Genomic DNA, 16449 nt, shown 5'->3' with positions numbered 1-16449 from the left:
AAAAATCTGTCAATGTGCCCTTGAGCAAGGCACTTAACCCTAATTGCTCTTGTAAGTTGCTCTGGGTAAGAGCATCTGCTAAATGACACAAATGGGAAATGAAAGTTAGCCTCTTAGCCTAACCTACATCCTCTCAGTCTCATCATGAATGTCACTCAGCTCATGTCAAGGGAATAAAATACTTCATCTTTGAAGCAAACTGTGTTAGAAGCAAATGTATCCTATATGTATAATAGGACAAGGTCCATTGGGGAATAGCCAAACTCTGTTCTTATCAGGATGTGTTTGGTTTATTATGGCTTCGTTCCACTCTGTCTCGCCACACTAGTCTAAATATACTTAACAAGGCTTAACTTTTCCTAAAATATTACATTTCACTCAGTACCAGATGAAGTTTTTACTGTGTATTTGAGACATGGCCAGTTATTCTGAGCCAAAGAATGTCTGTGAAAGATTGCATCTTTTGGACCTTTGGCATCAGTGGTTCAGTGTTGTGGTCGCAGCAAACTACAGTACAGTCATCTGAGAAACCTCTCACATTTCCTTTCACATCTTTAGTCATTCTCCTCTCCCTAAACACAACCTTCTCTTCCTTCCCACCTCATCTCCTCTCATTTCCTCTCTCTCTCTCTCTCTCTCTCTCTCTCTCTCTCTCTCTCTCTCTCTCTCTCTCTCTCTCTCTCTCTCTCTCTCTCTCTCTCTCTCTCTCTCTCTCTCTCGCGCTCTCTTTCATAATGTAATCTTGTCAGTGAGGTCGCTTACACTTATTAATTAAAGAACATTAAAGATATAAACCCTCACAAAAAACAACCTCCTCAGAAAAACAACAATTATTTCGTTTTTTACACTTCTGCTCTTGTGGTTAAAACTACTAAGAATGAAGCTTCTCAGCTGGCCTTTAATCAGTTCAGCTGACTTCACCTTCCTCTTTGTGATCTGAAGCAACACCAGAACACACAGATCCACATAAGAAGACAGACAGACAGCAGGACCCAGTCCAGAACTCTGACTACGACAGGCATGATCCAGTTCTCTATAGATCCACGTCTCCACTCTGCCTGCGCTCCCATCCGATCTGAGGCAGGCTGGCAGTACCTAAAGGCCCTCCACTCCCGCGCTGTCAGCCACAGCCGACATACCAATTACAGGGTTATTTTTAAAATACAGCTTAACCATAAAACCCCAGGAATAGGCCTTAAATAACACAGTGTGGAATAATCCCCGTCGTCTGTGCATGGCACTGCACTGCACAGAGAGCATGTGCCACCAACAGGTTTCAGCCCACAGTCGGCAGGCTAGAGAGACACCATACTGCAGCTGTGCTGCTGCCGCCTCAAGACCTCTAAAACCTACGGAGGTGGGACTACTGTATGTTTCTTATGAGTAGGGCTCGGAGTTTTCCCTGACCATGAGCTAATTATGAACAACTTTGGGACCCAGTTAAGGCCATATGGTCAGGAACAAATCTAGAACCTAGTTATGGACTAGTCAAAGCTACTATGAGTCCCACAACTAAGCAATCAAAGCCAGTGAGCTCACTGAATTGGTAAGTAAGAAGTTAGTCAGTAGATTGATAACACACTGGTCTTAAATACATATAAAACTAAAAGCATTGTATTTGGTCAAAAATTAAAAATAAGCTCAACTGGAGTTGTGTATAAAGGGTGATGAACTGCTTCTCTTCTTGTTTTCATGAGAAGTATTACTGTAATGAAAATTGCAGATTGTCTCTCATAATCGAACAACATTCAGCACAGACAGCCATACATACCTCACAAGACATGCCACCAGGGGTCTCTTCACATTCCCTCAATTCCAAAACGAATTCACGACAACACACAGTATTATACAGAGCCATGATCGCACGGAACTCCCTTCCATCGTCAATTACTCAAGCGAACAGCAAAAATGACCTTAAAAAAAGTGGATAAAACAACCTCCCGTGGCAAAATAAGGACACGTGCACGCACACACACACACTCTAACACACACAACCTACGCACACATACACTCTAACACACACAACCTACGCACACACACACTCTAACACACACAACCTACGCACACACACACTCCAACACACACAACCTACGCACACGCACACTCTAACACACACACAACCTACGCACACACACACACTCTAACACACACAACCACGCACACACACACTCTAACACACACAACCTACGCACACACACTCTAACACACACAACCTACGCACACACACACTCTAACACACACAACCTACGCACACACACACTCTAACACACACAACCTACGCACACACACACTCCAACACACACAACCTACGCACACACACACACTACGCACTAACACACACAACCTACGCACACACACACTCTAACACACACACAACCACGCAACACACACAACCACAACACTCCAACACACACAACGCACACACACACACTCTAACACACACAACCTACGCACACACACACTAACACACACAACCAACACACACAACACACACAACCTACGCACACGCACACTCTAACACACACACAACCTACGCACACACACACACTCTAACACACACAACCTACGCACACACACTCTAACACACACAACACACACACACTCTAACACACACAACCTACGCACACACACACTCTAACACACACAACCTACGCACACACACACTCTAACACACACAACCTACGCACACACACACTCTAACACACACAACCTACGCACACACACACTCTAACACACACAACCTACGCACACACACACACTCTAACACACACAACCTACGCACACACACACACTCTAACACACACAACCTACGCACACATTACTCTTTAGTTGTATTGCTTGTATGTCGTTGTATTCTCCATCTGTGTGACTCTTCTTGTCTATCAGTGTATCAGTGCTTTGTTACTGGTCATGTTTTTGTGTTTTGTGTGGTCTCCAGGAAGAGTAGCTGCTGCTTCGGCAAAAGCTAAAGGGGATCCGAATAAACCAATAACCTCCGTCGGTGTATTGATCGAGTTTATAAATAACTAAAGCTGCCCTTCAGGTGGTTGACACTGAGACATGGCCATGCCTTTTGTTTACAGCATGATTGCGTTCCGTTTACAACTCTCAAGAGGACAGTAATAACATGGCCGGGGGCTGAGAAACATCAGCTGTGTGTTTACGCCAAACGCCATAGACAGGAGGATGGACTAGAGATCAATACAGATTTCTCGGTGCAGCTAATGGGGAGAGTTCACTCATTTCTTTCCTGTTTGCTGGCACCTTATAGATTCACTAAGGATATCATGATACTATTCTAGTTTGGATTAAACCAATAGAATGTGCGGTGGATCTTTAGCATTACGAGCACGTCAGGGCCAGATTTGGGAAGAATATGGTTGGACATCATGACGGTGTTAAAGGCAACGAAGAGAATAACTAGGTCAGATGGACCATTCGTTGGCAGTGGGATGCTTTCCCCAAAAATGACCCACTTTGCTTCCAAGTGTCTTAGATTTTCCTCTGAGAGCAGCCAGCTGTAATGTGATGGAAAACCAGGCGGTGAAACAATCGCACTTCGACTTCAGCGAGAGAAAAAAATTGACGTAAGCACTTGTACCAGAGTAAAAAAAAAACGTTGGGTAAACCCTTTGCCAAAGACTGAATCATATTTCTCTGGCTTTTCGGTATATTTTTTAAAACACTATTTGTCTAGAGAGAAGACGCTCCAAGTATCAGAGCATCGTCATTCCTGTTCATGTCGTTGTAACAAATCTCCTAAACCCTAGACTGTGCACTGATATCCACAGCTCTTTGTAACAAATCTCCTAACCCCTAGACTGTGCACTGATATCCGCTGCTCTTTGTAACAATACTCCTAACCCCTAGACTGTGCACTGATATCCACTGCTCTTTGTAACAAATCTCCTAAACCCTAGACCGTAGTAACCACTGCTCTTTGTAACAATACTCCTAACCCCTAGACTGTGCACTGATATCCACTGCTCTTTGTAACAAATCTCCTAACCCCTAGACTGTGCACTGATATCCACTGCTCTTTGTAACAAATCTCCTAACCCCTAGACTGTGCACTGATATCCACTTTGTAACAAATCTCCTAACCCCTAGATGCACCACAGCTCTTTGTAACAAATCTCCTAACCCCTAGACTGTGCACTGATATCCACTGCTCTTTGTAACAATACTCCTAACCCCTAGACTGTGCACTGATATCCACTGCTCTTTGTAACAAATCTCCTAAACCCTAGACCGTAGTAACCACTGCTCTTTGTAACAATACTCCTAACCCCTAGACTGTGCACTGATATCCACTGCTCTTTGTAACAAATCTCCTAACCCCTAGACTGTGCACTGATATCCACTGCTCTTTGTAACAAATCTCCTAACCCCTAGACTGTGCACTGATATCCACTGCTCTTTGTAACAAATCTCCTAACCCCTAGACTGTGCACTGATATCCACAGCTCTTTGTAACAAATCTCCTAACCCCTAGACTGTGCACTGATATCCACTGCTCTTTGTAACAATACTCCTAACCCCTAGACTGTGCACTGATATCCACTGCTCTTTGTAACAAATCTCCTAAACCCTAGACCGTAGTAACCACTGCTCTTTGTAACAATACTCCTAACCCTAGACTGTGCACTGATATCCACCTAACCCCTAGACTGTGCACTGATATCCACTTTTTGCTCTTTGTAACAAATCTCCTAACCCCTAGACTGTGCACTGATATCCACTGCTCTTTGTAACAAATCTCCTAACCCCTAGACTGTGCACTGATATCCACTGCTCTTTGTAACAAATCTCCTAACCCCTAGACTGTGCACTGATATCCACAGCTCTTTGTAACAAATCTCCTAACCCCTAGACTGTGCACTGATATCCACTGCTCTTTGTAACAATACTCCTAACCCCTAGACTGTGCACTGATATCCACTGCTCTTTGTAACAAATCTCCTAAACCCTAGACCGTAGTAACCACTGCTCTTTGTAACAATACTCCTAACCCCTAGACTGTGCACTGATATCCACTGCTCTTTGTAACAAATCTCCTAACCCCTAGACTGTGCACTGATATCCGCTGCTCTTTGTAACAAATCTCCTAACCCCTAGAACGTAGTATCCACTGCTTTTTGTAACAATATTCCTAAACCCCAAGACTGTGCACTGATATCCACAGCTCTTTTTAACAATACTCCTAACCCCTAGACCATAGTATCCACTGCTTTTTGTAACAATACTTCTAAACCCTAGACTGTGCACTGATATCCACTGCTCTGTGTAACAATACTCCTAACCCCTAGAACGTAGTATCCACTGCTCGTTGTAACAATACTCCTAAACCCCTAGACCGTAGTATCCACTGCTCTTTGTAACAACACTCCTAACCACTAGACCGTAGTATCCACTGCTCTTTGTAACAACACTCCTAACCCCTAGACCGTAGTAACCACTGCTCTTTGTAACAATACTCCTAACCCCTAGACCATAGCAACCACTGCTCTTTGTAACAATACTCCTAACCCCTAGACCGTGGTATCCACTGCTCTTTGTAACAATACTCCTAACCCCTAGACCGTAGTATCCACTGCTCTTTGTAACAATACTCCTAACCCCTAGACCGTAGTATCCACTGCTCTTTGTAACAATACTCCTAACCCCTAGACCGTGGTATCCACTGCTCTTTGTAACAATACTCCTAACCCCTAGACCGTGGTATCCACTGCTCTTTGTAACAATACTCCTAACCCCTAGACCGTAGTATCCTCTGCTCTTTGTAACAATACTTCTAACCTCTAGACCGTAGTATCCACTGCTCTTTGTAACAATACTCCTAACCCCTAGACCGTAGTATCCACTGCTCTTTGTAACAATACTCCTAACCTCTGGACCGTAGTATCCACTGCTCTTTGTAACAATACTCCTAACCCCTAGACCGTAGTAACCACTGCTCTTTGTAACAATACTCCTAACCCCTAGACCATAGCAACCACTGCTCTTTGTAACAATACTCCTAACCCCTAGACCGTGGTATCCACTGCTCTTTGTAACAATACTCCTAACCCCTAGACCGTAGTATCCACTGCTCTTTGTAACAATACTCCTAACCCCTAGACCGTAGTATCCACTGCTCTTTGTAACAATACTCCTAACCCCTAGACCGTGGTATCCACTGCTCTTTGTAACAATACTCCTAACCCCTAGACCGTGGTATCCACTGCTCTTTGTAACAATACTCCTAACCCCTAGACCGTAGTATCCTCTGCTCTTTGTAACAATACTTCTAACCTCTAGACCGTAGTATCCACTGCTCTTTGTAACAATACTCCTAACCCCTAGACCGTAGTATCCACTGCTCTTTGTAACAATACTCCTAACCCCTAGACCGTAGTATCCTCTGCTCTTTGTAACAATACTCCTAACCCCTAGACCGTAGTATCCTCTGCTCTTTGTAACAATACTTCTAACCTCTAGACCGTAGTATCCACTGCTCTTTGTTACAATACTCCTAACCCCTAGACCGTAGTATCCTCTGCTCTTTGTAACAATACTCCTAACCCCTAGACCGTAGTATCCTCTGCTCTTTGTAACAATACTCCTAACCTCTGGACCGTAGTATCCACTGCTCTTTGTAACAATACTCCTAACCCCTAGACCGTAGTATCCTCTGCTCTTTGTAACAATACTCCTAACCTCTAGACCGTAGTATCCACTGCTCTTTGTAACAATACTCCTAACCCCTAGACCGTAGTAACCACTGCTCTTTGTAACAATACTCCTAACCTCTAGACCGTGGTATCCACTGTTCTTTGTAACAATACTCCTAACCCCTAGACCGTAGTAACCACTGCTCTTTGTAACAATACTCCTAACCCCTAGACCATGGTATCCACTGTTCTTTGTAACAATACTCCTAACCCCTAGACCGTAGTAACCACTGCTCTTTGTAACAATACTCCTAACCCCTAGACCGTAGTATCCACTGCTCTTTGGAACATGCTTTCTATCCCTGGTCATCTTGTTCTATCTTGACATTTAAACCATCAATCTTCCTAAACAGAGCATTTTCTAACTGTGTAAAAAACAGATGCTATAAAAAGAGGGGCCAGAATACTGCAACCAGGTGCTGCACCAGGGGTTTTCTATTGGTCAGTGGTCACACGGACGTCTTTCAAAGGATCCCACATAGCCACCCTGAAACTAGAACAGACGTATTTATGGAATTAAGTGAGAGACACAACAAGAACACAAAAACGAGCAACAGAGCTGATGTTTTTTTTTAAAGTGTGACGCCATTGGTCACCGGACCTCCCTCTATCTACACGGATACTCTGCTCACCGTCGTTCAGACACTAGAGACGGATAAATTACAACTGTGACAAAATCTGCAATGAACCTACTTCACTCAACTTACTTTTTGAACTTTCCACAAAAGTTTTATTCAGTTTCTCACAGTAAATGTAGCACATGATTGCCCATCAGTTGGTCCCCTCCCAAACAGTCCATGCACAGAGCACTTTGGGCCACAATAAGTTCGGGCACTGTTTGGCTAAAACATTCAATTCACATAAAGCTGTACTGCATAATAAACAAAGAAGTTTGCTTACGGTGTTTGTTGCTCCTGGGGGCTTCTCAAACATCCTCTTCAAGCTACTCAGAGGGATGTCAAATCTCTCAATGGTCTTGGCAGCCTGGAGGTCCTCCCGGAGTACTTGGTCGTCCGTGCCGTCTGCCTGAAGGCCAGAGAGATATGGCGAGGAGGAAACGGACCCCGGGGTCACTATTGACTCGCCACTCACCACCTCCAACTCCTCTCCATTTCCTGATTGAATTTCCATTGTTGTGGAAACCGTATCCCCCTGTTCTTTCCTCTGGGCAGGAGTGTACAGGGGAAGTCTACTGTAAGACTGGGAGGTAAAGGGGGGAGAAAGGAAGAGAGAGAAAAAGAGGGAGTAATGTGAGTGAGAGAAAGAGGAGTAGATGGGGCTTCGGTGCCTTCCCCTGCTCTGTTCAGACCCTGTGACTGCTCTAGGCACACCAGGCTGATAGACGGCACAGAGAGGCTGGCCTTCAGAGGAGGAGAGAGGAAAAGATTTTCCCAGTGACACACCGTTTTGGGTCTTGGACGCAGCTCACAGTAACGTCAGCTACATAGCTATGAGAAATAAATATTCACTTTAAAGAGAGAGAGACAGAGGGAGACAAAGGGAGACACACACAGAGAGAGAGAGAGAGACACAGAGAGAGAGAGAGAGAGAGAGAGAGAGAGAGAGAGAGAGAGAGAGAGAGAGAGAGAGAGACACAGACAGACAGACAGACAGACAGACAGACAGACAGACAGACAGACAGACAGACAGACAGACAGACAGACAGACAGACAGACAGACAGGCAGACAGACAGGCAGACAGACAGACAGACTGACTACTTTATAATGTAATATTACACTAATAGAAGTATCATAGCCTACCTTTCAGCTTAATCCTGAAGCAAGGAACTCCAGAACCCAGTTTAGACTGAACCGACTCCTTTCTCCCTCCCTCTGTCAGTACCACCCAGGCCAGGCTGACAGGAAACAGTTGAGACCCAGGGTTGACAACGTCACCGACCTCACACCGCCCAACCCCAGCCCTATCCTTGTCTGGCTCCAATCCTATTATTCCTGAACAAATCAAGGAAGCTCGGTCACAATTAACCTCCCACCCCAGCCACCAGTGTGATGGTTGTTCTATTGTTCATTTCTTTAACACTAAGTGCCCTTCCTCTCCTTGGGAGGGTGTAACTGCACTGGGCACGGCTAAAGGTTTGTTGGACGGTTTATACACATTTTCCCCCTCTACTTACACCATTGGAGCACAACTGTTCTACTGTTTTACTTTGTCCCCCTGTAACAGTAATGGTATCTTTGCTTTGCGTTGAATGTTTTTTTTGTTGTGTCAAGAGCCTTTCAGTGTGGGGACTTTGTGCAGTGTGAGGATATGCTCACTGCACTGTAAGGTTTTGCTGGGTTTTCTGGATGAGTTTAAAGCACTGAATCGTCAACCATGTGAAATGAAATGAATTACTTATGCATAGATTGTGAAATCTGCCAAGTCAACTCTGTGGTCCTCTCAGGTATGTCGAAAGGACTTTTTTTTTCAGACAATAGGATTTCAAAGAGTACCTTGGCAACAGTCTCGGGTAGTAGTTGAATAGTTGAATATTGGAATGTGTTTTATAATACACTTAGAAAGTATTGGAAAATACTCAAATACACTGACTCAAACACACTCCCATGCATTTGAAAAAAATATTAGGCTATTTTTAGCATAGCAAATTATTATAGCAAATGACTTCCGATAGAAGTAGTTGATTCGGGCCAATATTATTAGAAAATAGTCAAATCCCAAAATGTCGTTCAGCCCAGGGAATAAAGAGAGGGATACAAAGGGATAGAGAGAGGGATACAGGGGATAGAGAGAGGGATACAAGGGGATAGAGAGAGGGATACAGGGGATAGAGAGAGGGATACAGGGGATAGAGAGAGGGATACAGGGGATAGAGAGAGGGATACAGGGGATAGAGAGAGGGATACAAGGGGATAGAGAGAGGGATACAGGGGATAGAGAGAGGGATACAAGGGGATAGAGAGAGGGATACAGGGGATAGAGAGAGGGATACAGGGGATAGAGAGAGGGATACAAGGGGATAGAGAGAGGGATACAGGGGATAGAGAGAGGGATACAGGGGATAGAGAGAGGGATACAAGGGGATAGAGAGAGGGATACAGGGGATAGAGAGAGGGATACAAGGGGATAGAGAGAGGGATACAGGGGATAGAGAGAGGGATACAAGGGGATAGAGAGAGGGATACAGGGGATAGAGAGAGGGATACAAGGGGATAGAGAGAGGGATACAGGGGATAGAGAGAGGGATACAGGGGATAGAGAGAGGGATACAGGGGATAGAGAGAGGGATACAGGGGATAGAGAGAGGGATACAGATTGAGCTAGAGATCAGATCAACTTCATGAGTGTGAGGCCATGACAGATGCACCTGACAGCACCGTGGGGATATACATGTGGCATGCAGCTACATTTGAACCTGTGGCACATACATTATTTAGTGGAGGCCAAAGTGGGTCACTTTCAGATGGATCCTGTATCCGCCTGGCACACTCCTCTTACAGGAGTTACAACGCTCACGACAAACACGTGCACATACGTACGCACACACACACACACACACTGCCCTCTCCCACTCAAAGCGGATCAGAAGTTTTCAAAAATGGGCCTCATACTCTCCAGTCCGAAAGTCCTCTTCATTCCCACGGAAAAACCCTTCAAATACAAAGACATAACTCAACATCTACATACCAGCCATGTCATGACAAGTAGGAATACCATTTGTTATCATGGAATGCAAAAAGTAGGGTGGGGGTGTATTTCTCTACAGAGAAGTTCTCCATTAAAAATTAAAAATAAACACTATTGTTTATTTTGTACGCAAATAAAAGCTCTTCTTTGTAAGCTTTCATTAGATTAAGATGGGCTTTTCCCAGCAGATGGAGAATTGTTGCATGCATTACTAGACATGTGGGTAGGTATGAGCCATTCCTGGCTTTCTAGTCACACATAGTCATTCAGTATCAGATCTCTGTCTCACATACTCCAGTTACTGAGGTTTACTTCAGAGCTTGGTTTTCACACGTCGCCGATACGGCAGGTGAGAAGGGACACTCTATCTAGTGAATAGTAGGGTGTTCAAGTAGTTCGACAGCTGCAACAGAGAGGCACTTGGCACTCAATGCTTTGGATATTACGTGACATTATCAAACAGTCACCTTTTATATTATTTAGTTGTGTTTGTTTATAGTTGTTATTTATAATTGTTATTAAACAGTGTATTGACATTTTTTGTAAATTGACTATACATCTTTAAACAAACATCCATTTGATTTAACTTCTGACAATGCTTGACCAAAAGAGCAATGCATAAACTGTTATTGGAGATGTTTTCCCCCAACCATTACACTGCTTACCCCAATCTTTCGTCATGTTCTCTTGACAGCCGGATGGAATAGTTTTAACGAAGGACTTCCCAGAAACCAGACTGAAGAGACAGATTGCAACATAGACAGTTGAGAGTTCAACATTTTAGTGGGGGAAAGCTTCATCTTGAAGTTTTTGGAGGGGAATGACTAGGTTACAAGCAAAGAGCTATTAAACGTATCTTACGCTTTAGGCCATAGTTAGCTTGTTTGTCTTGGTACTCCGCCCAGACCAGGCCGTTCTTTAAACACAAACCCAGATGGTATCTGGACGTTTCTCAGCCACCTCTCTCTCTCTCTCTCTACTGCTGCCGCTGCTGGAAAAAGTGACTCCATCTCATTTAGCTCTCATTACAATGCAGCTAGAGTCAACAGGGGATAAGGGTCTCATAGATCCTATGTTTCTCATGTACTAAGCAAGACTTTCGGTGACAAAAACATATTGAAGATGATGAATGTGCAAGACAATCAACATTAGTTACTTTTGTGCATGTAGAATGCATTCATACAGATGTAGGATATTAATTTGAGCCGGTTTGCTACAGCAGGACAGGACATTTGAATTATTATTATGTGAATTACAATGAATTCATAATTTTGTAGGGGTTGATACATTTTTTCATTAGGGTAAATCAAGTTTGACATTTCAAAGTGGAAATTACATCCTTTAGAAGCTTTTTAAAAACTCAATCACACAACAAGTTGGCATTTCCTGCTGTGCAGGAAAATTCTCAGCAACAGAAGAGTGATCAAATACATCTGTAAAACCACAGAGAATGGAAATGGAACAGAACGGACCCAGTGCAGTGTGTGAGCGCCCTCTACTGTCTCCTGGCTCTAATATCACGCTCTCCAGTACCCTGTACCCATTGATAATACGATTTTTAGGCCAATGCTGCAAATGTCCTCAAGTAGTTGCTATTAAGTAATCTATTCAAATATACGGTGTGCTATACCCAAATCCAACACTTGAATTAAACAGATTCAATGAAATATCAAATGATAATCATACAGAATATACTATATATATTAGTTATTACACAACTATAACAACTTGTGGACACATCCCGGCAGGGTGTTTCTGTACCTCAGCTACGACATTAAAATATAATACTTATTATTGACAGCTCAATACATAAAACAATACATTAAGTATTTAAACACTCTAGCCAAGCTTTCCACTGGATGGCAGCAAAACATTTCCACCGCAACAAATCCATAGCTGAGCCACACACACACGCACACACACACACACACACACACACACACACACAAAACACAGCGTAGCTGAAGACCAACGAACATAATTATTTTTTGTTGGAGTTGGCAAAAATGTTGTTTTATGTTTTCAAAGATAAGGTTGCAATGTTGCAAAAACACGTATAATTCTTTGCTAGAGTAGCGGACACTTTGGTCGTCTACGTATAATTTAATTCACCTGGGAATGATTGGCTGACATTAGTCACGTTGCCTGTAGGGCTCGTGTCAACTCCTTTCTCTCCACCATTGTCAGCGCGCGCAGCCGAAGAATCCTCCACGCGTCCGTCGTGCTGCAAAACCTACTAATTCATTTACGACATAAATCAATTACAGCACCATGTCACTCTGTTATGCGTTTGTGTGAATGGTGCGCAAATATCGTTTCAGCTGCATTGATAATTAGCCTTTCATTTAACAGTTGTCATTTAGGCTACTCATTCGTTTATTTTAGCCAATACGGGACGTCATCTTATACAGTTGCCCGTTTTTCGTGATGGTTTGACAACATGATTGGTAAGTCATTGTTTTTGATACCTCTGTATTGGTCTTTCCCGCTAGCCTTTTCAAATCCTATGTTGCACTGTATACCGCGATACCCTGCGCGCATTACTGTGCTTTTTCACTATCTGAACCCTAAACAAGCTGAGTGAGTGCATGATTTGAGAGATGTTACACTAACAATGCACATATTATGCAAATATAAAGTGTTATGGAATAGAATTGTACATTTTGTTGTATGATTTGTGATAGAGGCCTCATAGCCTTCAGGTTTTCTTGCTTTGTCACAGGCATAACTACATTACGTTTTCACTCAATAGGTTTCACCACTGTGTTTTATTATCAGAACGATTTGACATTGGTTTTATATAAGCTGTAGTTTATATGCTAGTACCCCCCCAAAACATGTATAATTAATGACATCATAGTTGAACCTTTTCTGTTGAACTTATTCTCGTTGTAACAGATTGATTCAACTGTGTTTGCATGTCTTGTCATAAAACAATCCATGCTTTTGTAAACACACACAAACACACACACACACACACACACACACACACACACACACACACACACACACACACACACACACACACACACACACACACACACACACACACACACACACACACTTCAGTGCTGCAGAGAGGAGGCTACAGCCCCAGTCAGTCTGTTGAGAAAGGGCATCTGTGTGTGTAGTGCCCCACTCCTGAGTCCCCTGGGAACCAATTATTCATCACCAGAAGAGAAGGGGGAGGAGGGGGTGGGGGGCAGCAACACCTGCTTTCCACTTCCCCGAGCCAAACTCTCACTATAAGCTTTGTCTCACTGCATGAGTAGTTTCTATGAGAACCCAATCCACGCTATCAGTGAATTGCGTCTCACTATATTTCAGCCAATGTCAAATAAGAATACATGAGCTCATCAGTCCTCACCTGTGCACATCTCCTTACAGGCCAGCGACTTCTCATGCCAACAACCTAACTTGATCTCTCAGCATCTAAGGTAGGTTGGCTTTAACTTGTCCAAGCATTGTTGTTTCAGTTTGTATAGACTGATTTTAAACATACATTCCGTATAAGGTCTGTCCAACTAGCAGCCCTGTTAGATGTCTGTGGCGTTTCCTAAAAGGTTCCTGATGGGAGAAGTCATCATGTAGTGAGTGGGGCAGCTAAGTGTCCGTGCAGGCTGAATGATACTTGATATATCTGGGTAGAGCCTCTCTTTGTCCACCACCCCATGGTTATTATCTCTACAGGAGATAGCAGGGGAGAGAAAATAGAGCTGGAGAAGTATGGGGTGTTATTACACAATACAATGCCAAGACAAACACATACACACACAAAGACAAAAACGGGCATTTGTTTATGCATCTCCAGACTGCATGTGTTGGCCAGCTTTGAGGGAGCGCTTGTCCGGTACACACACACACATACACTCTGTAAAGGTCACCCTGATTCTCCGGCTGTCAACATCTGTCTATCAAATCCATCATCAAGCAATTCCCAATGCGTAAACTATATTACTAGAGGTCATGCCATGTTTTCATCAGGCTTTAAATGTATATTATTAAGGTGAAGGATAAATTGTTACAATTTCATAGCGAGGGGGGGAAAGAGAGAGAGAGAGAGAAAGGTTGCATCATTGTCTGTTAAAAATAGTATCCTAGTTAGACTTCCAATGAATGCTTCATAATAATGCATAGTAATAATATGATAGTCTATACTGTAGTTTACATGTAGAATTGTATTACTATTCTATATTTCAATGGATCATTCTGTATTGTCATTGATACAGCTCCATAACTATTGTGTGTAGGAGGGATGCACGATATATCGGTGAGATTCTCGTAATCGGACGATATTAGCCAAAAATGCCAACATCTGTAGTTTAACGGCAATGTCGAAAACCAATGTCAAAGCTGAAGTGCATACCTACATAACGTAGGTAGGTAGGTGACGTAAGGACGTCGCGAACAACACAGCGCTGCATGTGCAACACAGCATTCCTAACCTGGCCCACAATGTCTGCTGTGTGGATCTATTTTCATGTTTCAAAGGAAGATAACAGAAAGGCCATCTGCAACGTTTGTGCTGCTGTTATTTCCCGAGGAGGGGAGGAAGTGAAATTGTTCAATAGCACAAACCTAATGACTCATTTGAATGTGCATCACCCCCCAGACGTTCAGCGACCACTACCTAGGAGGCCAGCATCCCGGAGTCGCCTCTTCACTGTTGACGTTGAGACGGGTGTTTTTCCGGGTACTATTTACTGAAGCTGCCAGTTGAGGACTCGTGAGGCGTCTGTTTCTCAAACAAGACACTCTAATGTACTCTTCCTCTTGATCATTTTTGTATTTCCTCAATTAAAGATGAGGTGATGTGTTGTAAATTTGCTCTCATTTCACTAGTCAAGTCAGTTCAGCACATTTTGAAACGTTTAAGTAGTGCCATTTATAGCAGTTTACGACCCGCCTTGAGACAGTCATTTTTCCCAAGCAGTTAAACCTAAAATGATTAACTGCATTTTAATTTGAACCAATATTTCTTTCAAAGCATTTAAGTTTCTCCATACGGTCAAGATGGGATAGTAAGAAGAGCCACCAGCAACTCAACCATCTTTGTAATGCGGGGCAGCTAAAATATTTGTGTCATGAATATCGGTTGTGTCGATAAAAGGCATTCATGGATGTGTCATTTTTCTAATTTACACACAGACACACAAGTTATTAAACAATCTGCCCCTAACTGAACAAATTAACATATGACACTTTGTTTCAACTATTTAACTGTACTAGAATGCTTAAAAGTCTGCTAAAATGTTAAATATCCATTCTCGGTATCGGTATCTGTTTCTTTGGCAAGGAAAATATTGGATATCTGTATCGGACAAAAATGTCATATCGTTGCATCCCTAATTGTGTGCAGCCACACTGTATACAGTATCTATAGTCCTCTCCTCTCCTGGCTAGCATACATAACAGTTATTTGTGAGATGTGGTATACTTCCCTGTCCAACACATGCTTCAGCATAGTGCTCTCCCCTCGCCTCCACCCCCTTCTCCTCACTCCCCCTCCTCTTCATGGCTGGTTGCCATGGCAGCTGATTGGAATGTTCACTCAGTCTCCAGCAGCATATTGCTGTTCACCCCCTAGGAGAGGACAAGCCGCTTACAAAAGGTAACATCTCGGTATTAACCAGGGTGCTGAGGTCCGCTGAAAGTGTGATTCATTCATTTCACATGTTCATTACTTGTAAGAGATGGTCATTATTTGGGATTATTTAGTATTATAAAAAATATATATATTATGACCTAGCAAACCATTGTAAATGTATTGTATTCTTTGTATTTGCCAGACAGAGAGAGAGAAACAGACAGAGAGAAACATACAGAGAGAAATAGACAGAGAGAGAGAAACAGACAGAGAGAGAGAAACAGACAGAGAGAGAGAAACAGAGAGAGAGAGAGAAACAGACAGAGAGAGAGAAACAGACAGAGAGAGAGAAACAGAGAGAGAGAGAGAAACAGACAGAGAGAGAGAAACAGACAGAGAGAAACAGAGAGAGAGAGAGAGAGAGAAACAGAGAGAGAGAGAGGTGGATGTTGATTGAGAGAGAGAGAAACAGACAGAGAGAGAGAAACAGACAGAGAAACAGA

General features: G+C 43.1%; 2 protein-coding genes across 6 annotated transcripts in view; one reads left to right on the top strand and one right to left on the bottom strand.

Annotated features, from left to right (window-relative positions):
• LOC118363817 (xin actin-binding repeat-containing protein 2-like) overlaps positions 1-8780 on the bottom strand; it is a 53567-nt gene extending 44787 nt beyond the window's left edge. The window contains exons 1-2 of one of the 3 annotated variants that reach the window (XM_052488654.1): positions 8475-8780; positions 7614-8074 (exon numbers count right to left, since the gene is read on the bottom strand). In XM_052488654.1, coding sequence (XP_052344614.1) covers positions 7614-7844 — 231 coding nt within the window. In that variant the 5' untranslated portion in view covers positions 7845-8074; positions 8475-8780. The remainder of the gene's footprint in view (positions 1-7613; positions 8075-8474) is intronic. The other 2 variants (XM_052488652.1, XM_052488653.1) reach the window with 2 other exon arrangements.
• The window catches only part of LOC118396022 (cysteine/serine-rich nuclear protein 3-like), a 67161-nt gene that overhangs the window by 14603 nt on the left and 36109 nt on the right, over positions 1-16449 (top strand). The window contains exons 1-2 of one of the 3 annotated variants that reach the window (XM_052488660.1): positions 12513-12806; positions 13747-13796. The gene's annotated coding sequence lies outside the window, so the exon portion shown is untranslated. Of the gene's footprint in view, positions 1-12512; positions 12807-13746; positions 13797-16449 lie in introns of those variants that run through there. The other 2 variants (XM_052488662.1, XM_052488661.1) reach the window with 2 other exon arrangements.

Source organism: Oncorhynchus keta, chromosome 30, assembly GCF_023373465.1.
Source record: "Oncorhynchus keta strain PuntledgeMale-10-30-2019 chromosome 30, Oket_V2, whole genome shotgun sequence".
Classification (NCBI taxonomy): domain Eukaryota; kingdom Metazoa; phylum Chordata; class Actinopteri; order Salmoniformes; family Salmonidae; genus Oncorhynchus; species Oncorhynchus keta.
This window is presented reverse-complemented; position numbering and strand designations above follow the sequence as displayed.